Consider the following 27,064-nt stretch of genomic DNA (forward strand, 5'->3'; position numbering starts at 1 on the left):
AATGAATTATTATCATCTTTTGATAGATACTTGTTTATTTACAGCACTCAGTTGTTGATTGAACATAGTTACTTTATTAGAAAGTTTATTTTAGTAGCTTTTGAGAAAATACATAGTTGATTTACTAGAATCATCAAAATGGTGTGTTTTGATGAACAAACTCAGAGTGGTGTTGATTTAATAAGGGCCAAGTTGAAAGTAAAGTTCACCTTCTGTTTAAAGTCCATGCTCTTAAAATATTTATGTACTTAAGCAACATGTTTTTTTAAAACAGTAAACAAAATTGATTTTAAAAGGCTGAACACCTGTATCAGTATTAATGTAATTTGGTCTGAATGGGAATGCTGGATTCTGTGTTAATCTGTTAAATTAAGTCAGCAAAACTCATATTGGGAATCTTGTTAAAACTCTAGTTCCTGATTTTTTTTAAATGACATACAAAAAAATTTTCAGCTTGAGAGTTGTTTCAGCTGATTTTTTACTGTATTATTGTTGTCTGAACACAGTTATAGGCCTCGGGGATTTAATTAGAGAGATTCATTTTTATCCCCTAGGTAAGATATTTTACTTTCTCTGTGGGCAAAAAATTCCCAACTGTGTTTGCTAAAGATCAGTTTTTGAGTTTTAAAGGTAAGTTTTAAATGTTGCCATTTCTATGAAAACTTGTACTAATAACATTTGTAGTGTTCAATTATTTTAAGGGTCTACATACTTTCTAGAGTATGTGTTTTTTGAAATTGTGGTAAAATATACGTAACTCAGCATGTACCATTTTAGCCATTTTTAAGGGTGCAGGTCATCGGCATTAAGTACTTCCAGTTTCTGTGTAGCGATCGCCACCATCTGTCTCCAGAACGTTCTCATCATCTCACCCGGAGACTCCGTCCCCTTAGGCAGTGACGCCCATCCCTCCCTCCCGTCTGTCCCTGGCTCCTACCATTTTCCTTTTTTCTGTTTCTGTGCATTTGCTCCAGGTACTGATATAAATGGAATTATACCGTATGTGTTCTGTGGCTGCCTTATTTTGATTAGCATACTTTCAAGATTCACATGCTGTTATAGCATGTGATAGGATTTACTTTTTTAAGGCTGAAAAATATTCCACTTTATGTTCATAGTGTGTGTATTCTATACTTCCCTGGGTTTTGTTTGTTTTGTTTCTCCATTCACGTGCCAGAGGACATTTGAGTTTTTTGCACCTGTTGACTGTTGTGCATAGCACTCCTGTCAGCATGTGTACAGACATGTTTCTTGAGTCTTTACCTTCATTTTGGGGGTGTCTATACCCAGGAGTGGAATTGTTGGATCAAATGGTAATTCTGTGTGTATTTTTTCAAGTAACCACCATGCTCTTTTCCACAGCAACTTTGCCATTTTACATTTCCGAAACAATGCTCAGGGGTTCTGGTTTCTTCCAGTTAACACTTGTTTTGTGTTTTTGTTTGGCTTTGATAGCAGCCATTCAGATGGGTGTGAAGTGGTTTCACATTGTTAGTGACAGGGATTTTGAGCATCTCTTTGTGTGCTTATTTTCATATCTCTGGAGAAATGTCTATTCAAGTCCTTTGCCTATTTTTTAAATTAAATAGTTTATTTTTTTGTTATTGAGTATTAGGTGTTTTTAAATATATTCTGGACATTAACCTTGTAACCTATCACTGTGTCGATAGTGCCCATTGCCACTTTTGACATCATCCATCAGTGATTTTAGGGGTAATATGAACAAGACTTCAACTTGCTTACTAATCTTATGTAACCAGAAATTTGGACAAATAGTGCTGTCAGTGTGCAGCATAAAAACAAGTTTGAAATTTGAAATAAAAACAAGTTTGAAACCTTTTCATGACTTGCAAATTTGTAGAACTTAAACTTTCTAATTTGTGTTTTCTTTTAGATCCTATAGAATTTTCAGCTGTAGCCCTTGGACTAGGAGCTGAAATAACAGAAGCTGTGTACGATGCATTAGGGTGTTGAAGAAAATTAATTTTTGAATTAAATACTTGGAATACAAGGAAGGAAAGGTGACTGAAAATGGGGCGGAAGAAAATACAAATCACACGCATAATGGATGAAAGGAACCGGCAGGTAAACAAAATTTTAATTTATGTATTTAATTGATGTAAATAATTTTTTAAAAAGAAGTATAGAATAAAATGGTTGCATTTTTCTTAAATTTCAAGTCAATACTTTTATTTCTAGAGTAACTAAGTTAAATATTTTAGCAATCAGCAAGTTTTGGCTGTTTATCATATGCTTTAAAGAAACTTTTATTTCAGAAATCATGTGTGTTAATTGCAAGAAATATAAGTAAAAAAGAAGAAAAGTAAAATCGTGCAGTCCCACCACTACCATTCATTATGTAGATTTATCATAATACATTTAATCTTCTATATATTTGATTAGTAGCTTTCTATATCAACCTCTATTTTCACAAGTAGGTAACACCTAAAGTAGCTATAGCCATCAGTGATGTGTCTGGTAAGTTAAATTTTCTGGTTAACCAACAAATAATGAGAATTTTTTTACAACTCTTACTATTACAAATATTCTAAAACATTTATGTACAGGATTGGTAAAAGTAGGTTTACAGTTGTTTGTATGGAAAATAATGCAGTAATTAATAAACAATGGAAGAATAAGCTCAATGTCTCGTGTACTCACAACTGTAACTCTACCTTGCCAACCCCGTATGGTTCTAGTACCAAAGTCAGTCAGCTCTTACCAGTTCCAGACAGTCGTGATTGCCAATTGATAAAGACCAGAAGTTGTAAGGGTTTAAAGCAGGGCTTGGAAACTGCGGTCCCTGGGCTGGCTGCCTGCTTTTGCGAGTAATGCGCTGTTAGCGCACCGCCACTGCCGCGCCCATTCATTGGGTGCCATCTGTGGCTGCTTTCCACCACAGCAGTGCACTCGAGGAGTCAGTTACCCCGGAGACCACGAGGCTCAGAGGGCTAACATCTTCACTCTCTGGCCCTTTAAGGGGACTCTGACAACCCCTCATTTTAAAGAAAAAAGAAGGAAAAAAATATACCAGATTATTGTAAGCGAACTATTCAAAGCATAGGCAGGTGGGAGAGAGATTGTCTCTGGAAAAGTGCCTCATCAGGAGAAGCTGTAAGGACGGCTGGTTTCTGGAAGCGTACAAGGAACAGAACAGTACTAAAAGTGTGTTCTGCAGAGGCTGAGCGCTTGCTCACCCAGTCGGTGGATGTAATTGCAGGGAAAACTCAGCGTAGCAACTGGCAGAGAAGTCAGGGGGAGTGGCCCACAGACCAGACTGATGAGGGCCCTTGTTCAGGGCAGGGAGGTTCCTTGGCTAAAGTGTCAGGCTCACATAGTAGGGTTCCTTACCAAGGCTGATAAAATAGGGAAGGCTGACAACCAGCCCCAAATTCCAAAGGAATGATTCTCAGTGAGGCTGCAAGTAAATTCCCCTTCACAGGTCCAAGGATGTTGACATGTAGGGAGGCGTGGGCACCTGCTTCATGAGTACATGCAGGACACATGTAAAGTGGGGTTTATCAGGGCATAACACATGCGCACAGAAGTAGCAAAGCTCATAAGAACCCCTGCCTTCTTGTCATGAGCACAGAGACACTGCACTCACCAGGGGAAGGGACTCCGCGTGATGCGGGAGTGGGGTGCCAGGAAAAGATGACTGTAATGGAACTCTTTAAGGAAAGGACCTTGCTAATAAAGAGATGGAATCTGCCCCTGTAGCTCAGCAGCTGCGTGTAAGAAGTAGATGTCTTATAAAAATATTGTCCGGAAGGAAAATCTCTGCATGACATCCATAAACATCTAATTGCAACAGTGTGGTGACCGCAGAGGGGAGGGAGTGTAGGGGGAATACATGGTAATGGGAAAAATACAACAAAAATGAAAAAGGAGAAGGAGAACTTTACAGTTGAGGGGAATGTAGACACTGAAGGATTGTTTCCCTGCTGTGTACCCAGCTTCATTATATCTAATCTTCTAGGCAGAGCGGTCTTCTCTTAAGCTGTAGTCAGCGCAGTACTTCCCCCTAATCCATGAGCGTCACATTCCAAAACCCCCGGTGGGTGCCTGCAACTGCAAATAGTACCAAAGCCTTATATACACTGTGGTTTTTTCCTGTTCATACGTACCTCTTCACTTAAAGGAAGCACTTTACAGCCTCTCTTTGGCATGTCCAAATTGCCAGCACCACTACTGTTGGGCTTTGGAGCCATTGTTAAGTACAACAGGGTGACTTGAACATGAGAGGACTGCTGAATTACCAACAGGTACGTAGCGTATGCAGTGTGGATATGCTGGACAGACGGCGGGGCGGCGTGAGATTTCACTGTGCTCCTTAGAACAGTGCCCAATTTAAAACGTATGAATCGTTTATTTCTGAAATGTCCCGTTAATATTTTCAGACCATAGTTGACCACGGGCGACCTTGCAAAGCAAAACCACAGATAGGGGCTACTGTTTCTGTTCTGGAAGATCGTACAGTACTGGTGTAATTTTTAACTGTTTGTTGGAATTCACCAGGGAACTCATCTGGGCTTGGTGCTTTCTGTTTTAGAAAGTTGTTCGTTATTGATCCAGTTAAAAGACTGTCTGAATAGACCTATTTTTTCTTGTGTGTTTTGGCTGATCGTGTCTTTCAAGGAATTGGTTTCTTTCATCTAGATTATCAGACCTATAGGCATAGGATTGTTTTCATTCTTTTATTATCCATGTGATCTGCAGTTGAGTTGCGATGTCCCTTCTTTCATTTTTGGTATTAGTAATTTGTATCTTGTTTGCTTAGTTACCCTGGCTGGAGGTATCCAGATAACCAGATTTTGGTTTTGTAGATTTTTCTCTATTGATTTCCTATTTTTAGTTTTATTGATTTCTGCTCTAATTCTTCTGCTTTCATTGGATTGATTTACTCTTTTAAAAATTTCATAAGGTAGTGACTTAAATTATTGATTTTAGGTCTTTCTTCTTTGCCAATATTGTGCATTCAGTGCTATCAATTTCCTCTAGGCTTTGCTTTCATTGCATCTCACGAATTTTGATAAGTTGTATTTTCATTTAGTTCAACATAGTTAATTTCTCTTGAGATTTCTTCTTTGATTTCTGTTTTACTTAGAAGTGTGCTACTTCATCTCCAAGTATTTGGGGATTTTCCAGCTATCTTTCTATTATTGGTTTTGTCAATGCCGTCGTCATCAGAGAGCATACCTTGTCTGATTTCTTTTAACTTGTTAAGCTGTGTTTTATGGCCCAGAGTGTGGTCTGTCCTAGTGTTTCGTGGGAGCTCGAGAGTAGTGTGTGTGCTGCTGCTGCTGCGTGAAGCGGGTGTCAATCGTGCAAGATCCACCCAAAAGTCCTTACCGGCTTTCCCCAGCATTTTTGGTGGAAGGGCATCAGAATCTCCTACTGTGATAATGAATTCATCACTTTCTTCTTGCATCGCAGATCTTTGATGCTCTGTTGTTTGCTTCACATGTTTGAAGGATCTGAGGGTTGTTATGTCGTCCTGGAGAATTGACCCCTTTGGCGTTAGGTAGTGCCTGTCTTTACTCCTAATAATTTTCCTTGCTCTGAGATCTGCTCTGTCTGAGATTAATGCGGCTTCTGCAGTTCTCTTTTGATCAGTGTTAGTAGAGGGTGTCCTTCTCCCTCCCTTTGCCTTTACCCCACATGTGTCTTTATATGACAGCGGGCTTCTTGTGGGCACTATGTATTGTTAGGTATTGTTTTCTGATTCACTGACAACCTTTATTTTTTCATTGGCAAATTTAGAACATTGACTTTTAAAGTGATTGTTGGATTAGTATCTACTACATCCATGTTCTATTTATTACTCTTGTTCTTTGTTTTTATTTTTATCTTGTGCTCTTTTTCTTTTTGTGGTTTTAATTATTTTGATTCCATTTCCTCTCCTTTCTTAACATATCAGTTATACTTAGGTTTTTTTCTCTTTTTAATGCTTGCCCTAGACTTTGCAATGTACATTTGCAACTAACCCAAGTTTACTTTCAAATAACTCTGTACAGTTTCACAGGTTTTACCTGCCTTATAATAACAAAGTACCCGTAATTCCTCCTTTCTCGTCCCTTGTATTGTTGCTGTTGTTCCTTCCCCTATTACATAAGCTATAATCGTTTAAATACATTGTTGCTGTTATTTTGAGCAAACTGTTATCTGTTAGATCAATTAAGAATAACAGTACTTCCTTTATGTAGATCAGAGTTTCTGGTCTGTATTATTTTCCTTCTCTCTGAAGGACTTCTTTCAACATTTCTTTTACAACAGGTCCACTGGCAATGGATTTCCTCAGTTTTTGTTTGTCTAGGAAAGTCTTTATTTCTTCTGAAGTGTAATTGCTTAAGATACAGCTTTTTAGGTTAGTGGGTTTTTCCTCCTTAACACATGAAACACTCTTCTTCATTGCCTGGTTTCTGAGGAGAAATTGGATGTGATTCTTATATTTCCACTTCTGTATATAAGGTGTTTTGTCCCTCTGGCTTTTTTCAAGATTTTTAAAAAAATCTTTGATTTTATATAGCTTAGATGTGATATACCTTGGTGTCACTTTAGGGTTTTAAGGGTTTTAATTTTTGTTGTTGTTTGTTTGTTGATTGCATTCATACCACTTGGTGTTCTTAGAGCTTCCCGGATTGTGGTTTGGTGTCTGACATTAATTTGGGGAAATTCTCAAATGTTATTGATTGAAATACTTCTTCTGTTACTTCTCTTTATTCTAGTAGTCACAGTTTCTGTTGACATAGCCTCAAGCTCAGAGATTCTTTCCTTATTAATTTCCAGCTTACAGATGAACCCATCAAAGACAATTCATTTGTGTTACAGGATTTTTTATTGCCAGCATTTGAAATTGTTGTGTTTTTAGAATTCCCATCTCTCGGCTTACCCATTGTTGCATGTTGTCTGCTTTTGCCATTGGAGCCCTTGGCATGTTAGTCATAGTTATTTTGAATTGCTGGTCTGATAATTCCAACATTTCTGCCATATATGACACTGCTTCTAATGCTAGCTCTGTGTCTTCAGATTGTGTTTCTTGCCCTTTAGTATTCCTTGTAATTTTTGCAGAAAGCCAGGCATGAGACAGTAGGTAAAAGGTGCTGCAGTAATAGGCCCTTAGTCATGTGGTGCGGGAAGAGGAGAAGGGTTCTGTCATCCTGTGATCAGGACTCAGTCTTTCGTGAACCTGTGTTGGAAGACCGCGCACTTTGTGAGTGCTTTGTGGTGCCCACCCCCAGCTTTGGGTGGGTGAGGATGGCTGGGAGGAAGGCTGTTTCCCTCCTCCCCGTCAGTCAGTCAGTTAGGCTCAGGTAACAGAATCTGTCTTGAGGGCAGGCCTCGTTACCAACGAATGCCCTGGTGTACTTCAGAGTGGCTCCTTTTCCCTCTCCCTGCTGGGAGCCCAAGGGGCATCTCCCTGACCTTTACCACTGGGACTTGGTGGGGACCCAACCGAGGGAGGTGAAACACGCAGAAGCATGTGTGTGTCACCCTCAGGCTGGGCCCTCCTGGGGTTTTTCACTTTGATCTTGTCCACACTAAGCCTCCAGAGTCTCCTCAGTTATGGTTCTGGTTTACCTACCCTGGTACTGGCTCCAGTTTTGGGGTGAGGGTGGCAGAAGGTGCCCTCTGACCTCAGTTCTCTGAGGGATTGAAGAAGAGTTAAGTTTTCAGTTTATTCAGCTTTTTGTTTGTCTTTAGGATGGAGTGGCAACTTCCAAGCTCCCGTACGTGCTCGGCCAGAAATCTTAAGTGTCTTAACTGACTTTTTTTTTTAAAAGATTTTATTTATTTATCTTTAGAGGGGAAGGGAAGGAGAGAGGGAGAGAAATATCAATGTATAGTGGCCTCTCGTGCGTCTCCTGCTGGGAACTGGCCTGCAACCCAGGCATGTGCCCTGACTGGGAATCGAACCGCAATCATCTGGTTTGCAGGCCCGCGCTCAATCCACTGAGCTATACCAGCCAGGGCCTTAACTGACTTTTCAGTTCAACAGTGAACTAAAGATACGCCTAAATATATATCGTGTGAGAATCTCTGCAGGTACTTGGGATTTAAGTGTAGAAGGTCTTTTAGAGATGGCACAGCCATCTTTAAATGCAGCCAGCTTCTTCAATTTAGAGAATTATAATGCTGAGTTTCGGATTTGATACAAAACTAGAAAAACTGGTTAGGTTAAAGCAAAATGTGTCTCAATTTATAGAAGCACTGAGTTTTATAGGTTAGGTCTTTAGCTTTATTTTTTCTTTATAGTGATTATAATCCTGGAGTAAAATGGCAATTGAAAAATAGGATTTTTATTTATTTTGGCTAATAAATACTGAAATAGCTTTATTAGTAATGATATTTAAAATATTTAAATTTTGTAGTACATAAAAATAAAATGAAATTAAATGTTTCATGTACCAAAATTTATAAGCCTATTTTAAAATGAAGATTCACATTTATAGGAGGAATTCTTAGTAACAAAGGTAGTTGTGAGTGATGAAATAAGGTCAGCGAGAATGAGGCCAGATCATTTATTTTGTTTGCTTAATGAGCTTGAATATTACTTTCAGTGCAATGAAAAACTCAACTCCCACTTACACATTGTGATTTATGTGTCAGAAATACCACTCTGGAAGGTAAATGGCAAATATCACTGCTGTAGGGTATAGTAGGTGAGACAGAAAATGCAGTGAAGATGACTACATAAATAATGTACGTTAGAGGGGATATAAGTTAGCCTAGGGTGGTAGCAGTGTAGACAGAAGTGTGTACATTTGAGATATGTCTGAGACGTAGAGTAGGTACAAGTTGTTCATGGGTTGGTATGGTAGGTTATTTGGTAAGAGGGATCAAGGACAGCTCTTAGATTTTTTGGCTTTGTTTGAATGGAGGGTGGTACCAGTTGCTGAAATGGAAAAGACTGTGGAAAGAGCAGCTTTATAGTTTTTCAAAGTCATGACGCTGGCTGCAGTCACCTGGCAAGGACTGTGAGGGTAAAGAGGAGGAGCTCAAGCTCGAAGCCCCTGGGCCCTTCGGTACCCAGCGCAGGTCAGGGGAAGAGGTCACAGCTCCGAGGCTGGGAGCAGTGGCCACCGAAGGAGGAGGGACACCGGGAGAGTGTTGGGCGCTGAACACTTGGCGAAAAAGTGTTTGAAGAAGGAGAATATGGTCAACTTTGTCAAATGCTGCTGACGTTATGCTAGGATAAGGACAAAAAAGGGACGATTGACCTTATTCACATAAATCGAAGGTTATTATTGACAAGTCTTAGTAGAACATGAGGAGTGGAAGTCTGAGGGCGCAGTAGGTTGGGGAGAGAACAGGTGGTGTGAAACTGGAGACAACTGTGGATGTTTCTTTCAAACGTTTGTGCTCTGAAGTGTAGAGCAAGGAGAAGGGGTGGCAGCCGCAGGAGCAGTGTGGAGTCGGGGGAGAAGCTAGAGCAAGTTTGTGTACTTACCGCCTTCGGCCTGGTCGAGAGGAAGGAGACCCTTTGTGCGGGGAGAGGGAAGCCTATGGCGTGTGGGGAGGAGCAGGGCCGGAAATGTCAACACTGGCAGCAGAGACGGGAGAGTGTGGAGAGGTACAGATGCAGTGTTTAACTGACGAGTCAGTGATGGGGAGCGCCTGCGTCTGTTGTCTCAGTGGGTTGAGGCGTGGGAAGTAGCTGACCTGGAGTGCGGGCTAAAGAGACAAGTGAAGTTATGGCTGTCAGGCACCGCTGAATGTTGAGTTTTATGATCAGGAGCTTGGAAACATCAAGTGTGTGCGTGTGTGTATGAGCTCAGGTGTTCCCAGGAGGAGTGTGAGCTACTTGGACAGAGAGACAGGGATAATTCGGTGTTTGGATAGGGGTCAGTCCCTGATTGGGGCTGCGCCAGGCAAGCGTGTGAGTGAGACAGGGTGAAGAAATCGTGAGGGCTGGCAAAGGAGTGAAAATAGAGATGGATCCTGGAATCAAGAGGTAAGAAAGGACATGAGACTAGATAGGAACAAGGTTGTGAGATCAGTAATTGGAGGACTTGATAAGCTTAAAGAATTTCTGGAGAGAGAGTGCAACTGAGGGGAGCAGGAAAAGAGGCAGTACAGTGGAATGCGTGAAAGTGAGGTTTCGGGGTAGGGGTGTCATTATTGCTGGTGGCGGAGTTGGAGGTAGGGTTTTAGGGGTGGGTGCTTGACGTGTGGTGGAAGTTGATCACTTGCAAGTTAGGAGACGAAGGAACTGAGAGACCATGGCATTGGTAGCGGTTTCCCCCCAGCCGATGCCGAAGGCACCAGAGATGAGAGCAGGGCCAGACAGAGAAGTAGTCAGATGATGCTTCTCAGTGCGCGTGAGAGGGAGTGACCAGCGGGTCACCTGGTGCCCACCACCCGGAGGGTTATTGGGGGGTGTAAATGTCATGGCCTGAGCTTCAAAGCATCTGGGAGTTTTGAAGGGGAAGGAAGGAAAAATAATTTGGGAGAATAGGGAACAAAAGGGATATATGTTCCAGGTTCTTTAGTATAGGGAATGTAATGTTTAAAAACAAATAAAAATTGATCTCTTTTTGAGAGGACTTCAGGTGACAGCTTTTACTTAAAGAAATAAATATTTAAAGGTCATTAGGGAATTTGCTGGTCCTAGACTATGAAATTTAGTGGTCACAGGAGAAGGGCTTGGGAGGGAGGGGCAAGTACGAGTTAGATTAGTGGGTGCTTAGTTGTTTGGGGAGTAAAGTCTGAGTGATGATGGATGCCTCTATGTGGGACCGGGGGTTTCTGAGGGGAACCAGTTTTGACTAGATGCTGAGGGGTCACTGTTCGATGTCTCCTCCTCTGGCTCCTTGCTTCTGCAGCGGGGTGGGTGGAAGGACCACCACCTCAGGCAGCTCCAGCGCCCTTAGAGGTACGGGGTTCACGTAGGACCGTAGCCCTGGGGCCAGTGAGGGAGGCAGAGGCTCACGGGAGCACGAGGCTGGGAACCTCTCCTCCTTCGAATTCAGACTCAGTGTTAGGAAGACTCGTCTTCAGGTAGCCTGTATTCAAGTTCTCCTAAATGGTTCTGGTGAAAATACACTTTCATTTCTTTGGTCGTCTAGGTCACCTTCACAAAGAGGAAGTTTGGGTTAATGAAGAAAGCCTATGAACTCAGCGTGCTGTGTGACTGCGAGATCGCGCTCATCATCTTCAACAGCTCCAACAAGCTGTTCCAGTACGCCAGCACCGACATGGACAAGGTGCTGCTCAAGTACACTGAGTACAACGAGCCGCACGAGAGCAGGACCAACTCGGACATTGTCGAGGTAACAGCTTGTTGGCCCGACCCGCGGGGATGCTCGTCTTTCGTTGAATGACTTTAGCTGTCAGGGTGGTTTTTACACCCGGAATGTAAATGTCCACAGGGTAGACACATGTTTTCTCGGAATCATTTCTTAGGAGGCTCTCATTGTCGCTGTACGATGAACCACTTATGTTATCAATACAGCCTACTCATCGAGAAAAACAAACTAGGCGGTGTACCATGCACCCAGTGTAACCTAGCGATCACCCAGTGTAATCTCTGGCTTATTCTATGAATGTTTAAATTGATAGTCTGAGACACATACTGTCTATATCTATAGATATAGATATCTCTCTGGACAGTATGAAGTTGTCGTTTTAATGTCTTAATTATTTCAGTACGTCAGTGATTGCCCATAGCTCTGAACACTGATGAAATGAAAGAAAACGGTGTCAGCGTTAGTGCTTAGCTGTGCCCTGCTTCTCCTTCAGCTGCTGCTTTCCAGTATCTCTCATCGTTCTGCCAATTTAACTACGTGAAAAGAAAGAGAAGGGATCTTTAAAGAATGCTTTCTTTCTATTTGGAAATAGTGTTTTAAAACTAAACCTTCGAAAAGGAGAACCAATATGCTTCTCCTTTAATGCTTTTTTGTTGCAAAATCTTCTTGTAAAAGGTACCTGCCCACGCATCTAATAGCGTTTTAGGTTGGCTCGATGTTTACTTTTGTCCTTGTTGTTTGTGGTTAGAGGTTTTGCTTCACTTCTGTTCAAACTTTTTCACTACTTGAAAAAATACATACTTTGGCTTAGTTCACTGAAGCAGAAAACTATTTTAATGAATTAGGCACTTCCTTGGTGAAAGTACTGTGACCCTGGGAAATGACGCACAACTAACTATAAAAGAAGAAATGGAGTTCCAATGTAGATTTCATTCAAATAATCGAAATTAAGATAAAGATATTTTATAGAAATCTAATTTCTTTGCCTCCACAGATACTATAGTTCTGACAATGAGTTTGAAGTTTACCCTATATTTCTCTGCCTTAGCCATTCCTTTTTGGATAGTACATAATTACTACAAAGAAAAAATTCTGCTACTTGTATTAAAAGAATACTTTTATTACTTTTTAGCAGTTAACTGATTGTTTGAAAAGAGAAGAAAAAGTGTAGCGGTATTATAGCTAGGACTCCTCTCTGTTGCTCGGTCGGCTCAGTTTTATTTAAGCGGCTCACTCCTGCAGACCTCCCCCAGACGTGTGTCCGAACGTGTGAGGAGCTTTCAATTGGGCCTTCGGGGAACAGTCGATTAAACTGCACAGTTACGTCTTTAGCCAACCCCTTAACGCAGTTATGTCAATTGTAAGTTACTTTCTATCATTGAGCAGTTTTGGTATATCTTACCACTTACATGCAGTACAAACTATTCAGTCAACTTTCCTCCTGTTCTGTAGATATGAATTTCTAATCAAAGTTGTGTAAATTAGGGGGTCGCCACTCAGGTGGGCTTTAGAGGAGACTTTGTAACTGAATTTCCTTGAAATGGGGAGTATCCCTGGTGTGTTTAGCTTAAAGTGATGTTATATTTTTTAAATCTCTATTTCTCATAAAAATTTGCACTGCCTTAAGTCAAACAAATAATAGTGTTGACTTTCTACTGGCAACAGAGGGATGGTCAGGCAAGTTTCACTCTGGGAGGCAGCGACCCTGCCGACCCCTGACCGCTGTGCTCTCTGTTGCAGAAGGGCTGCTCCTGGCCCCCGAAGTTGAGGGAGCCGTGCGTAGCCGCCGCCGACTTCCTCAGTGGACGTGCAGAAGGCCGTCTGCTTCGGTCCTCCCAGAGGTTTCAGGGGGCTGCCTCACTCTGCTCATCTCTGCCATTGTGGTCAGCCATCAGTGTCGGAGGAGGGACCCCACGCGTTTTTAGCAGTTTCCTGTGTTACAATCTGTTTCAGTATGAAGAAAAACTTTTGCAGTTCAGTTACCAATTGTTTTTTTTATCTTTTCTTTTTAATTAAACATTTTAGAAGTGAGCATAAATCTTACCAATATGTTTTTATAAAGTTCTGAATTGCATCAAAACAGTGGATAGAAAACACAGTTGTTTGTAAGGGTTTAATTTGTTGTGGTAGAATAAATTATAAGGCTTAATTTGCCTTTCTCGTATGTTAGTGAACCCGCGTTACAAGACGAGGGTGGATACATTCGTAAGATATCCTTTCCCCACACATATAAGGTGTGTGTACACTAGTAGCGTGTACGACCTGAGTGCTTTTCACCAGCAGTGCTCACGGCTGGTGCTAGTGCGGCCACAGAGATCGTGAGCCAAACCAATGACGGATACTTCCTCTGACTTCCCTGTGGGCCACTTTCTCAAACGCTTTACAAATGTCTCAATAAGGATATTTTTAGAATACCATTGTAGGTATTTTTTCCTTTTTTACATAGTTTCCTTTCAAACAATTGCAGTCATTGGAAGCGCACTTTTTGATGCCCGTTTGTTCCTTTGACAAAAATATTTGAGGGGCTTTTGTGTGCTGTGAGCTCTGCAAAATGATATTATTTCCAGATTTCTAATTCAAGCCACAAGACCATTCTTTCTACCCAAGTTTTATAGGTCATGGAGATCAACTTTTTCCAGCAGAAGATCTTGTATCTCTAACTTCTAACACGTCGGCGTGTGATGTTCTAGACGGTTCAGCCACCTCACGTGGCTGAGCACACACATCAGCACTGACAGGTGGCACACACACAACTGTGATAGGCTGGCTTTTCGTGGTCGGCAGTGGGGCCGAGAACTTGGTGAACTGCTTTCATAAAGTGTCCAGCCTGAAGGCACTGACTTCCCGCCGCAGCCCGTGTTAGTCTCCAAACTCAGCAGGATTTTACTTCCCTAACATTTTACTGAACTGTCCTCTGACAAAGTCTTGAATATGTTAAAATGGAGCCTTCTGTAGATGCGCTTCTTCTGTCTCCCACACACGAGTCCTGTTGGGACGTGCTATGAGGAGAAAGGAGGATGGGTATCCTGTGTCGTCACCACACCTGCGTGGTCTGCAGCGCAAGGATACACCTGTGTCATGCCTGTGGAATTAGCGTGTTTTCTGGGAGCGCTGTGGTAAATACATGTTACAGCTATTGGTGTTTGCCTATGGAGGGTGAACAGAAAGACACAACACTCACATTTCTCTACCTTTCTGTTTTTCACCACGGGTGTTATACACCCTCTACAGCATGATCTGTCTTTGCTCTTCCTCATTTCATACTACCTGCGTTTTCAAACTAGCTTTTAAAAATTTTAGTTAACTTTAGCTGATAACATTATTTCTATATAGCTTTAAAAAAATCAACACTTACATATTTTAGGCGACACTTAGGTATTTTAAATTAAGGTCTGCAGTGTCTTGTAGGATGTACATACTTTCTACACTGAGAAAACTAAATGTGTGAAGATGGAAACTCACACAGTGGTGAATTCGGTTGTCATTACGGTAAACTTCATAAGCACCTGCAACTGGATTTCTTTGAAATGGAGAGTATGACTGCTGTGTTTAAAATAACATCTTGTTTGAAAATGTTTGTATACCACTTTTCAGGAATGTACTTTTTAGGGAAAAAGTTACTTTATTACTTTATTTCCTGTATTAGGAGACATTATACAAAAAACATAATCAAAGATACGCATTGAACATTTTTATGTTGTTAAGCATTGATACAAAAAGTAGTAATTTAATTGAAATGTACAAAGAAAATGTTAGAACACCCAAGTTTTCAGTAAATCAATATTTAAAACTATGCAAATTACATTATGCAATTGCATAAGGACATTAGATATGTCCTAAAGTCTTAGCAACTAGAAATGAAAACTGCCCGTCAATGGCCAGTACAAACGTACGTTTTCATACATTGAATTTAAACTGAGTGGAAGCCCGGAGCCAATAGGAGGGTCCTGCATCACAGTGAACATCATTCTAAAGGCACGAGGGGGGCATTTTCAGCAGCTGCTACTCAATAAACACCTGGAATTACTTTTATATCCTTTTGAAATTTTGCTTTGCAGGAGTATTTGGAATGTTAAATATTCCTGCTCAGTAGTTTTTAAACAGCTATGACTTGGTGGCATTGGAGAATGTCAGTAAATAGCTTCTGTGGTGATTCAGATCATTGTGATGTCATTAGGATCTAAATACAGGGGCTGTGGTCACTGATCTTGCTTGTTTATGTCTTGTGAACTGTTCCCAAATAGAGCTATTTTATTCACCACAGGGATACTACAGTACTTTAAAAAAAAATTCTGCTTGTGTTATCTCATGTGATCTTCATATCCAAGGGAAGCGTTTTCGGAAGTAGAAATTGAGACCCTGGTGAAATGACCTGTGCTGAGTCAGGCTGCAGTTTAGCGGCAGAACTGCCACCAAAACCTGGGTCTTTGATTTCGCCCATCCCCTCCCCTTGTTCCCCCCGTCACTGACTCTGTTGGGCCTCTGGGGTATTTCGCCATAGGTAGATAACATTTTATACCTATACCAGTAGTATATAACATGTAGCAAACGTGAATAAGCTTTCCTCAGTAATGAACAGAAGATAAGCGAGGATAATTGTAATAGAATAACAGATAATAGTTATCAAATACTTAGTATGACCTGGTACTCTTCCAAGGGCTTACATTTATATTATCTTATTAAATCTCTCTACTGATCCCATTTTACAGTTGAGGAAATTGAGGCACACTGATAGATGAAGTAAGATGATGATAATTTGGATTCTGAAGAAAGAAAAAAAATCTGCTTTTTTGAGTTGTGATAATCCCTGCCTACTTTCAGATTACAAAGGAATTTAGAGAATATTTTGAAGTTAATATGAGGCTCTTAAAGAAATCAATATAAGATGGGCCTGTTAATTATTACGTAACAACAGTGGCACATTATTTAAAATCAGTAGTTCTCAGAGTGTGGTACCCTAACCAGCAGAATCCATCCGCATCTCCTGAGAATTTACTGGGAATCTAAGTTTTGCAGCCCTGCGTCAGGCCTGCTGAGTCAGAGACCCTTCAGAAGAGGGCTAAGCAGTCTTGTAGTAACTGTCCTGAGTGCAGCAAGACTAAAAGCTTCAAGTTCACATGAAGTCCCTTGGCGGTGGTTATCCAGCTTCTAAAATACTTTCATTCGCCACAATATAGCCTCTGAAATAATTTCAAACGGTGAGCAAACAGAAATTGTAATGCTCAAGACCTTTCTAAAAGCAATTCAAAATACTATAGCAATATCGTGAATTGCGAACTAGGGAACACGTTTCTAATGGGTTTTCCAATCTGCGTGGTTATGAATGCTCTTGAGTGTGTTCAGGGGTCTGTTGAGGGTGTGTGGGAAGGGACTCTGGTTCCTCAGTTGAGCAAAAAAGAAAGATGAATGACTTTTATCTCCTGAGGTTACCTAGTGCTGACCTTAAAGAATGGGAAGTGTGATTCTGTTGCATTTTCGTGGCAGTATTATAATGTCCTCAGGGAATCTTTCCGAGCCAACAGTTCTTTTCTCCCCGTGTTGCAGACGAGGAGCGGAGCAGACAGGGAGTGTTAAGCGGCTTGCCTAATGTTTTACAGGGCTGCAGTGGAGCGGCAGGGAAAGGGGAAAATAAGGAGACCTGTGAAGACAGCACAGAGCCTCCCTCACCTCCAGCCCCCCGCCCCGCTCTTTTGTCCCTAACAGAGCCTGACGCAGCAGGACGGTGACGCACAGGGTGAGGCTCGCAATCCTCATGGCCCCCCTCCCCCCACCTGTCCCGCACCATCTCAGGCGACCACCGCGGCTCTTGCAGTTTCTGTTTCCTGGTTTTTATTTTGCTCTGTATTCGAATATTCTTACTCATCGCACAATTATTGGTTTTCATTGTGTGCTTCTTATCAGGAACTGTGCATCTCTGTGTTTTTTCTTTCTTTGAGGTCAGATTTTTCTCCATCAGAGATTGATGTTGTTGATGTATCAACATGAGATCCTGGGGGAAAGGGTGGTACAGCCTGCTGTACAGTATAACTCACATTTCAGTGATGCATGTCTTGTGATTACTGATGAATACCTGTGTGTCCTCTTTACATCTCTCTCTGTCAGGGAGCAAGTGTGTTAGTGCTAATGATCAGATAAATTGTTCTTTTTTTTTTTCTCCTCTGGCAGTTCTCTGGTACCTGGGCCAGATTTTTGACAGTGGGAGGAGGAGGGCACGGAGGACTGGGACAGTCAGAAAACAGCCCTCTAGAGGACAGGGTTGGAGAGAGAAGGGCTAGAAGCAGGTGTTCTAGGCCCGGGGGTTAGCGTACCTGGGACTAGGGACGGAGGCATGGCACCATTATGTTACAGATTTCGGGTCAGCTGAGTGCGGCGGAAGTGTGGTGTGAGGATTAGGAGGAGCCGAGACCTGTGCAGTAAACCAGATCCCAGAGAGGGGTGTGAGGCCCTTAACTTTCTCCTGAAGATTTGGGTAGTTATTGAAAGAACGTAAAAGAATAGCAGACTAGGATTTACTGTCTTGTACTTCCCAAGCTATAAATTGTGTTAGGTTTGAACTGGATTTTTTTTGAAAGGGGTTAAGAGAAAGGGTAAAAATGTTGAATGAAATGCATTTTCTCTGTATTTTTTATTTACTGCATTGATATTTATCATACTGTGTATGGGGCATGGCTCCAGACACTACACTATAGTGGTAACTGGCTCGTGTTCCTGCTGTTTCCCTAACAAGTTGACATGTTGGCTATTTTATTGTCTTCCCACGTAAGTCCCTTTGTTGGTTATGCTTCAGAAGGATTCAGCACACTCAGAACCCCAAGATTTTGAAGTTCCCCATCAAGTATGAATCATTCAGCATATGTATTATACTACAGTTAGAGCTGGAATCTCATTTAGAGCAGAAGATGGAGGGTTCTTACCATACGTGAAAGTGTCCCGTGTCTGCTCGTGAAGTGAGATTCAGTCTGATATTTCAGTTCCTTCAGAAAAATGTAGCTAATGCAGACATGCAGGTTTTTTAAACCTGGCTATTAAAACACATAGTCAACATTAAGCAGATAGCTGCGCAGTTTTCATATTTATTTTGAGTTTTGTAGCTTAGTTCCGAGAAACTCTGTTTAGGGATCTGTAGTCAAGGTGTGTCTTCTTGGCACAGACTAGTTGTCGCTCTACTTTTAATTCAAAGAGTGCTGTGCCTGTGCAATTCCCGGCGGCACTGTGCACCTCCAACGTTTTGGAAGAGTAAACGTATCTTACAGTGCTGTTTGGCTCGTGGATTCCCGACATGGAGTACATGCTCCGATTCTTGCATACCCGAAGGGTATTCTGTGAAGAATGGTATATGTGTGGGTACACTGACATGGGGTTATATTTCTTGACTCAAGGGACATTTATCGTAGTTCTTATTGTCATTTGTTAATACGAAGACACCAGAAGGCAAGCTTGTAATACTGGTTTTGAGCTCAGTGGTTAAAGCTTCGTGAAGAAGCCGCACGCCTGAGTCTCAGAGAGCGAGCCAGCGCTTGGTGGTTTGCATTGGACCTCGCCTCTTGTAATCCAGTGGGGACGGTTTCTCTCAGGGTTTGACTTTATAGAACATCTGTTTTCATATAACTTGTTATTTTTTGGTTAACTTATGGGCTCTGGTTATTATTTCCAGAATCTGTCTTGAAAACCTCGAAAATGCTTATGTTCTGCAAAAAGAACTTAGAAATAGCAACTAGTATTTGTATAGGAATTTTAAAATTCAGCATACTTTTTTAATGCAATTAGTGTTCCTGTAGGATTATCCCATAATATTGTATAATTAAAATAATTTTATTGCCATTTTCCATGTTTGTATAGTTGAATTAAGCTTTTGAAAATTGTTGCTCTGAGGAGTAGAGAATCTATCAGTCCTGTTCTGTAGGTAGAAAATAACAGTTTAGGTGGGTATACAGTTTTGTGAAGGGTATTATTAATTCTCAGATCCTATTATTTGATATTCACTTAGTTGTAATTCAAAGTAAGTTTCTATAATTAGCATTTTTGGCCATATTAACCAGTTATTTATTGAATGTTTAGGATCACCAGCTACTACGCTCAATGTTTTATAGGAAGAGAGATTAGTATTAAAGTTCCAAACCTCATGGACTTTGAGGCTCAGTTAAGATAATGTGTGTGAAAGCGTTTTTGAAACTAGCCTGTATTCCGTTGTCCTGGTCGCAAGCAGCAGAAGACCTGACTGGAACTGGCCTTTAAAATGGGGGTGTTTGTAATATCAAGTAACCAAACCCCCAGCGGTGCAGTGGAGATCGGCCTCTGTTGAACCGGGCTCCAGGTTTCTGCCTTCCCTCCGGCGTCAGCTTCGTCCCGATGCTGGTGTTCTCATGCTGACGGTGGCTGCTGTGGGCCTGCACCTGCACACGGAAGCCTCTCAGGCAGCCCCTTTCAGTGGGACACCTCATGGTGACGGAAGTGCTCTGTGTCTGTGCCGGCTGGGATGGCAGCTGTTAGCCACGTGCAGCTGCTGAGCACGGGAATGTGAGGAACCAGATTTTTAATTTTAATGATATTTAAGTAACCACATGCGGCTAGTGGGTGCCGCATTGTTAAGCACTGTTATCAAGCAGGAGAGATCAGTTGTGCCCCACCTCAAGCAAGTGTCCTAAAGTTAATTCAGTCGTACTGGTTTAGATCATATACCTTCACCCCCGGCCCCCGCCCAATACACTAATCAGGGTGGTGGAAAGAGGAGGGAAATTGCCAATTGTTTTACTCTAGCCAAATGGCCCACCTGTAGGACGTACTGTGAGGCTACAGTAACACAGAGAGTTCGGTGTTTGCATAGGGATGGATATTAGCTCAGTGGAGCAGAACAGAGAGCTCAGAAATGTTAGAGTCACATGAGTATGGTTAATTGATGTTTGGCAAAAGTGCCAAGGGACATTAGAAAAGGAAAGCCTTTTGTGCTAGGAAAGCTGGATATACTTCCAGGGGGGGAACCCTTCAATATTTACTTCACAACACACATCGTACAAAAGATTCTGTGAAGTAGAGCTTGTATAGGGGAGAGGAAAGGTGAGGAAGAGACAGATTGGGAGTCGCTGGTGGGCAATGCCTTGAAGAGCAGGCTGAGCTCAGCCTTTGTCCCATGGGCACTCGGCAGCCCTGAGGGCTGTTTAAAAGGTGCTCAAGTAAGGGGTACAAGAACAACAATCTAGCAGTAGATAATTGGCATCTTAAAACAAGTTCATAGTTCTTTTTTTTTTTTAAGATTTTATTTACTTATTTATCTTTAGAGGGGAAGGAGAGAAACATCAATGTATGGTTGCCTTTCGTGCGTCCCCTGCTGGGAGTTGGCCTGCAGGGAACCAGCCTGCAACCCAGGCATGTGCCCTGACTGGGAATCAAACCGAGATTCTCTGGTTCGCAGGCCCGCGCTCAATCCACTGAGCTACACCAGCCAGGGCTAAGTTCATAGTTCTAAAAAATAGACTGAGTTATCTCATCTCTTAATTGTGGTAGGGTTAGTAATGTGGAGGTTGCTGTCAAGAAGAGTGCCCTTCACTCCGGGAAGGGAGATGAGAGCGAGGCTGTCGGCTGTGTCCTGAAGAAGCAGACGAGCTTCTGCTGGAATGCTGTCTGTGTGTTCCTGAGACGCCTCTCACACTGTGAAGGCGGTGTGGTTGTGTCCCGAGCAAAACCCCCACCTCCCTGAAAATTACAGACCAAAGTGGGAAGGGCGTTCTAGAGGGTGACACAGGAGAGCGTGTTCATGTGGAGGCAGGGAAAGCTTTCTTACACAGGACATAGGAAATTACTACCATACAGGAAAACTGTAAAGGGGGGAAAGTGAGACATTTGACTTCATTAAAATTAACCCATTTTCTTTTCATCCAGAGACAAGTATTTTAAAAAGTCACAGAATGGGAAAAGATTTTTTACAGTGCATAAAATTAGCAAAGGAATCATGTTGATTACAAATACAAGTGACTATAAAGCAGTAAGAAAAAGAAACAACTCAGTAGCACACTTGGCCAAGTGTCTGACAGGCACTTCACAAAAGAGAAAATCCAAATGGCCGATAGCTGTGTCATGTGCTTCACTGCCTTAGTAATCAGAGTAATACAAATTAAATCCTCACTGCATGTAGAAATGTTCATTGGTACAACTACTAGGAAACAGTTTGGCATTGTCTCGTATAACTGAGGACTGACGCTTTTAATTTTTTTTAAGGATTTTATTTATTTGTTTTTAGAGAAAAGGAAAGGGAGGGAGAAGAGATAGGAAAACACCTATGTGTGAGAGATACACCCATTGATTGCCTCTTGCACGCCCCGTACTGGGAACCTGGCCGCAACCCAGGCATGTGCCCTGACTGGGAATCTTAACCAGCGATCCTCTGGTTTGCAGGCCGGTGCTCAGTATACTGAGCCACACCAGCCAGGGCTAACATTTTATGAACTAACAATTTCACTCCTTAGAATATACCCTAGAGAAATGTGTTAAGATACACAGTTGACTATCTGCAAAAATATACATAGCACCGTTTTTGTAATAGCCAAAAACCTGAAGCACTGCAGTAGTCGCTATCTGCAGTAGAAAGGATGGACCACCCCCACCGCCACGTAACACAGTATTCAATGGAAATGAACAGTGTAACTGAGTGCAGTCCTGTGGACAACTCTCATATAGGAGGGAGGCAAGACAGAATGTACAGTGCATATAAAGAGGCTAGACAAAATAACGTAGAGTATATGTTTCTTTCACAAGGTAACAAAAGTAAGCAAAGTTAAATTATATTTGTAGGGACCTGTGTACTTGTGGCAGACCTATCAGGAAAATGCAGAAAGTGGTCATCGCAGAATTAGGGAGGCCCTGGCCCTGCAGGGTTGTGTGATTGAGGCAGATACAGAGGGGTCTGGCTCTGGTCGGTTTTTTGACTTGATCAGAATTACTGCTGTTCATTTCCTAATCATTGAATTTTATATACATTTTGATGTACTTTTCCTTATGTGTAAGAAATATCTTTCAAAATTGGAAACAATGATTAAAATGGGGGAAAAGGAGAATTTTTGTCATTAAAAAATCCTAATAGTCTAAGTTCTTTGGAACTGAAGACGTTACTCCTTTATTTCACAAGTACTCATCCGTACCTTGTGCTAGATCTGAGTGGTTATCCGTGCAGCCGGCCTCTGTGGGGTGCTCGCTGCTCAGCCGCCTCACGGAAATGAGATCTGCTGATGGGTGGTGATCTCGTGGACTGGTTTAATTGATGTGCTCCCTGTGCACTGAAAACCGTGCACGTGGGCTTCCTGAGTGCTTTCCGTTCTGTAGCTTTACTTCTAAGTGGGCAATTCTGTTAGCTGGGAATGGCATTTGCAATTATCATTATGGAATTGAACATACATTAAAGAGCACTGCAGTTCTCTGTAGGCAGCAGGTGCAATGCAGTCTGGTCAGGCCCGGCCTCAGTTAACTCTCAGGCAGTAGAGGCCCCCGAATCCAAAAGTTAGTGCTCCTCAAGAGTCCTGAAATTGCCAGTTGGGGTTTTTATCAGTCCTTATGTCAGATATTATATCTTCATTATTCAAATATTTATTTAAACACATTTCTGATGAAAAATATCCTGAATACTAGGTTTCTTTACTTTGTACACAAACACCAAAGATTATATGTGTATGTGTGTGTGTGTGTGTGTGTATATATATATGTATATACACATGTATGTATATATAACTTTAATGTAGAATAAGTATCTAAAATTTTAAATGCATTATTTTTTGCTGATTAGTTCTCACATCAGAGCATAAGAAAATTATCTTATTTCACGCTGGTGAGAGAAGATAAGCCAAAAGAAATCTATTTAGTTAACTGCCTCTGTCTGATTTATAATTCACTTTGAAATATGTTTCTTACGTGTATCGTGTAACAGAAAACCTGGATATATTTATAAAGTCTAAACATCATTGTTCTTGCCTCCTCGAGTTTCTTTTCCCTGTTGCCTTCCCACTTCTTCCTCATTCTCTCCATATTCAGTTTCAGCAGCAGATTTGGTAATAGAAACTAGAAAGTATGAGGCAAACACACGGGGCCTGCCAAGCAGTAATGTATACCCAGAATTCTATATGTGTTTTCTTGACTTGAAAGACAAGGCTGCTAATACTTTGTAAGTGAAACAACAGAACACATGACGTTAAAGGTCTTTGCTGGTGTAGGTGCCACTGTGAACCCATTTCCTCTGGCCCCAAGCAGCAAATAACCCTCAGTCACCTTGCTCCCGGCTTTCTGGACTCTGGGCTGGGGAGGCACTAGCCAGACTGGTTACGGGACCTACCTAAAGGGTTATGGCAGTTTTGTTCAGTGTTTCTTTGACTGTGAGGTCTAGGAATCTATTTGAAGTAGCTCAAGCTAAAGGGGAATTTCTTGGAAGAGTATGGGCAGATGTTACCCAAGGCGGGAAGGAATCCCTGGCTTCCTGAAGGTGAAGCACCAAGGGTCTGCCCGGTGTGTCCTCCGCCCCCACAGCCGATCAGCAGGTTCTCTTCCTGAGTTAACCAGCTTTGTGATCAGCCCATAATTCCCCAGTGCAGAAAAAGCCTCAACTGTGGTCCTTCCACGCCTCGGCAGGAGGGCATTTTGGAGTGTTGTCATGAAGGTCATGGGTTGTATCCAGTCAGCCTGAAGTGAGGGGTAGCTCAGCTGCGCACCACAGCAGATCCTCTAGCGTGTGTGTGTGTTTCAGAAAGGAGTTATGTAAGGAACACAACTAGGAGAGATCAACTTGAGTGGTCTGTGCCCCTGAAATTCCAGATTATTTGGCACAATTGCGTTTGCCTTTAAGTTTGCCTTGGCGGCACTGCAAACTGTCAGCCCCGCGTACGAGAGCGGAGCCCTTTCCAAGTCTCGTTTCCTTCAGAGCATGGAGCATTAGCGTCGCAGAAGTGGCCGTGGCGAGTGCGCAGCGTGAGTCCTCAGGGTGATTCCCCACTGAAGAGCAGATTCCTTGTAGTGCGGGGACTTCTGTGGCTGTCTTCTTCACTGAGCAAGTGTTTCTGTGGCGGCACATGTGAAGCAGGTGGAAAAGCCCGAGGCCAGCCTGTTCCTTGTATGCCTCGCCTGGCCTCGCTAATAGGTGACAGCATTCCTCTCGTGAGTGCCAGTGGCCCAGGAGAAGGCTGTGCTGTTATGCTAGGCGGTGATGATAAAGAAGGCAGAAGAGGCCTTTTTATGGTAGTCGGGTCCTCAGAACAACCCTTCATGCTCTGGTGATAAGACGGCGCACGTTGGCTTCCCAGCAGAGGTGCACTAGCCTGTTATCTGCAGAGCTGATACGGACTCCCAGCTTCCCTCGCAGTGACGGGAACCCCTCTGATGTGGAGGCTCACAGGGCTGGGGGCACAGAAGGCTGTCCTTCCTCCCGAGTGCAGGTTGGGGGAACCCTGCTGTGGTAGGGTGAGAATTGCGCGTCACTGTGAAACTCAAGCCCTGCCCCTTTTTTTCTGCAGCTGAAAAATGTCCAAAGAGAGATGCACACTCAGTAATCGCTATTATTGCGAGTGTGCGGCTCTGAGTTTCCTGGTCCAAAATAGGTGGATATGGGGGGAAACATCTGGAGATCGCAGGCGGGAATAAATCAACAACTGCGTGTCCGGGTCTGTGTGTAGGCACCTGCTCTATTTGTTCTGTTCCTGGGGCTCGGCAGGTTAGGGGAGTTCACTGGGCACCAGTGGTCTGAGTGTTAACATCCTCCCTGCAGATAGCGACTGGCGGAGCTTTGGCAGGCAGAGCTCGCTGCCGCGAATGGGGGAGGACGCGTGTCCTCAGCCTTCAGTTCTCCGCAACAGCACCTTCTATGGCTAAGTCCGCAGGAAAGGCCCTGTGTCGGTTAGACCCTCAGCACTTAGGGTGCGGGGCTGCCGTGTGAGAAACAGGTGTCGTGTTCACTCTGCCCACGGTCAGTGCTTGGGCTGTGGGGGGTGTCAGGCATTGCGGGGCATTCCTAGCACCTACCAAAGCGACCTGAGGGGCTGACATAGCTATACCGATGATTTCTTACGATTCTCTCAGCATAAACAAAATCACATTTAGTCAAGTGAAAATAATTTCACTTCAGGGAAACTAAGAACAAATTTTCAAATCTTAATGTGTAGTGTGTTTACTTTCTACTTTCAAGAAACAAAGGCATAAAATAAGCATTCTCAGTTATTGTAAGCATGTTTTAAAGGCTACCAAGATCTATTGTTATGAATTGGGAAAAAGATCTTATTTAAATGTAACTTCAATCATTATTTATTAGTGAACTTATCTAGTGTTAGTCTGTTGGTCAAACCACTTTCTCTAACTAAAGTAGCTCTGTAAGGGAGGCTTACCTGGGAAATTTTAACTTCCCCCAATTTCTTTGTGCTTGGGCAGAAGATCAACAAATCTCAGAGCTATTTAAATTCTACTTTGAAATAAGTAATTCTGCTTTGAAATAAGACCCAGAATTTTTTAAAAATATAGACATTCTAGAAGTAAATTAGTATTCTACAGATTGCCAAGCCTTTGGTTTTAAATACTTGACAAGTCATTTCTTGATGAGTTTAATTTAAAAAAAAATTAAAATTAGAAAACCAACCGTTCACTATATTTTTACAGTATTAGGAAGAAAAAGAAGTCATTTTGGTCCAGGAGATACTTTGTTGACATTCAATAAAATTCTCAAGAAAGTCACTTTTAGTGGATTCAATCAGTCCTTGAAGGATCTGTATACAAAGAGATTGGGGAAGATACATGCTGAATAACTTATTTTTTAGTAACTTTAAAAATATGTAAGCTTGCTAATATGGTCATTCTACATAGGAAAGAGTCATTCCTGTCATATATTAAATAACTACTTGAGTTTTTATACTTCAAAATTATATAGGAAAATGATAGTATTTCAGAGCAAATTAAAAATGAAATTATCGGGATAGCGTGCTGATTTTCCCTGGGGACTGGGATAACTGTCAGAGCGGGATGTCAGTAGAGGAAGGTGCCGAGCTGCTCATTTTGTAAAGGCGCCGTCATAACTTCTCACAGCATCATTTCGCTCCATTTCTGTTTCAGTTCCCACACTCATTGGCCCTAGCAGATACGTTGACGAGGCTTTAATTGGATTGGGTTGTAACTGTCAGAGCAGTGACTAATTTATTAGTATTCTCTTGGAAGTATGGACGGAAAACATCCGAACAAATAAATATTCTTTTGCTCTTTATGTGCAGCGGGGGCATCATCCAAGGCTTCCCTTACTGGAGCATTAGAGTGCATTTGCGATCATTGACAGCCATTTCAGTGGCCCTTTTTATAACTCCATTCAGTCTGTGCTCTCTTAATACATTTTACAAAGAAACCCGTGGCAAGTGAGTATCATGTGTGTGAATTTTCCAATTGTATTTCAGACGTTAAGAAAGAAAGGCCTTAACGGGTGTGACAGCCCCGATGCTGACGATTACTTTGAGCACAGTCCGCTCTCGGAGGACAGACTCAGCAAACTAAATGAAGATAGTGATTTTATTTTCAAACGAGGCCCTGTAAGTACTTTCGCTTTACCGCTCCTTTTTACGTGTTGATCCTTTCTGTTGACTTCGTCATTTAGGCTCTCAACAAGAAGGAGCACAGAGGGTGCGACAGCCCAGACCCTGACACTTCCTATGTGCTAACTCCGCACACAGAAGAGAAGTATAAAAAAATTAATGAGGAGTTTGATAATATGATGCGGAATCATAAAATCGCAGTGAGTACTAAAGTATGGTTTGTGCTTTTAACTTGTGCATGAAGAGATTGACCACACGTCTGTGTTTTCACCGTGGGTGACG

The 27,064-nt window shown here is 42.2% G+C and overlaps 1 protein-coding gene across 10 annotated transcripts in view; it reads left to right on the top strand.

The window, feature by feature from the left end:
- MEF2A (myocyte enhancer factor 2A) overlaps positions 1-27,064 on the top strand; it is a 104,543-nt gene that overhangs the window by 51,517 nt on the left and 25,962 nt on the right. For 8 of the 10 annotated variants that reach the window (XM_037053727.1, XM_037053725.1, XM_037053734.1 and 5 more), the window contains 3 exons: positions 1,895-2,085; positions 11,070-11,273; positions 26,845-26,982. In XM_037053727.1, the coding sequence (XP_036909622.1) occupies positions 2,032-2,085; positions 11,070-11,273; positions 26,845-26,982 (396 nt within the window). In that variant the 5' untranslated portion in view covers positions 1,895-2,031. Of the gene's footprint in view, positions 1-1,894; positions 2,086-11,069; positions 11,274-26,647; positions 26,780-26,844; positions 26,983-27,064 lie in introns of all 10 variants that reach the window. The other 2 variants (XM_037053731.1, XM_037053733.1) reach the window with 1 other exon arrangement.

Source organism: Sturnira hondurensis, unplaced genomic scaffold (assembly GCF_014824575.4).
Source record: "Sturnira hondurensis isolate 20B ecotype Veracruz unplaced genomic scaffold, ASM1482457v3 Scaffold0007865, whole genome shotgun sequence".
Taxonomy (NCBI): Eukaryota; Metazoa; Chordata; class Mammalia; order Chiroptera; family Phyllostomidae; genus Sturnira; species Sturnira hondurensis.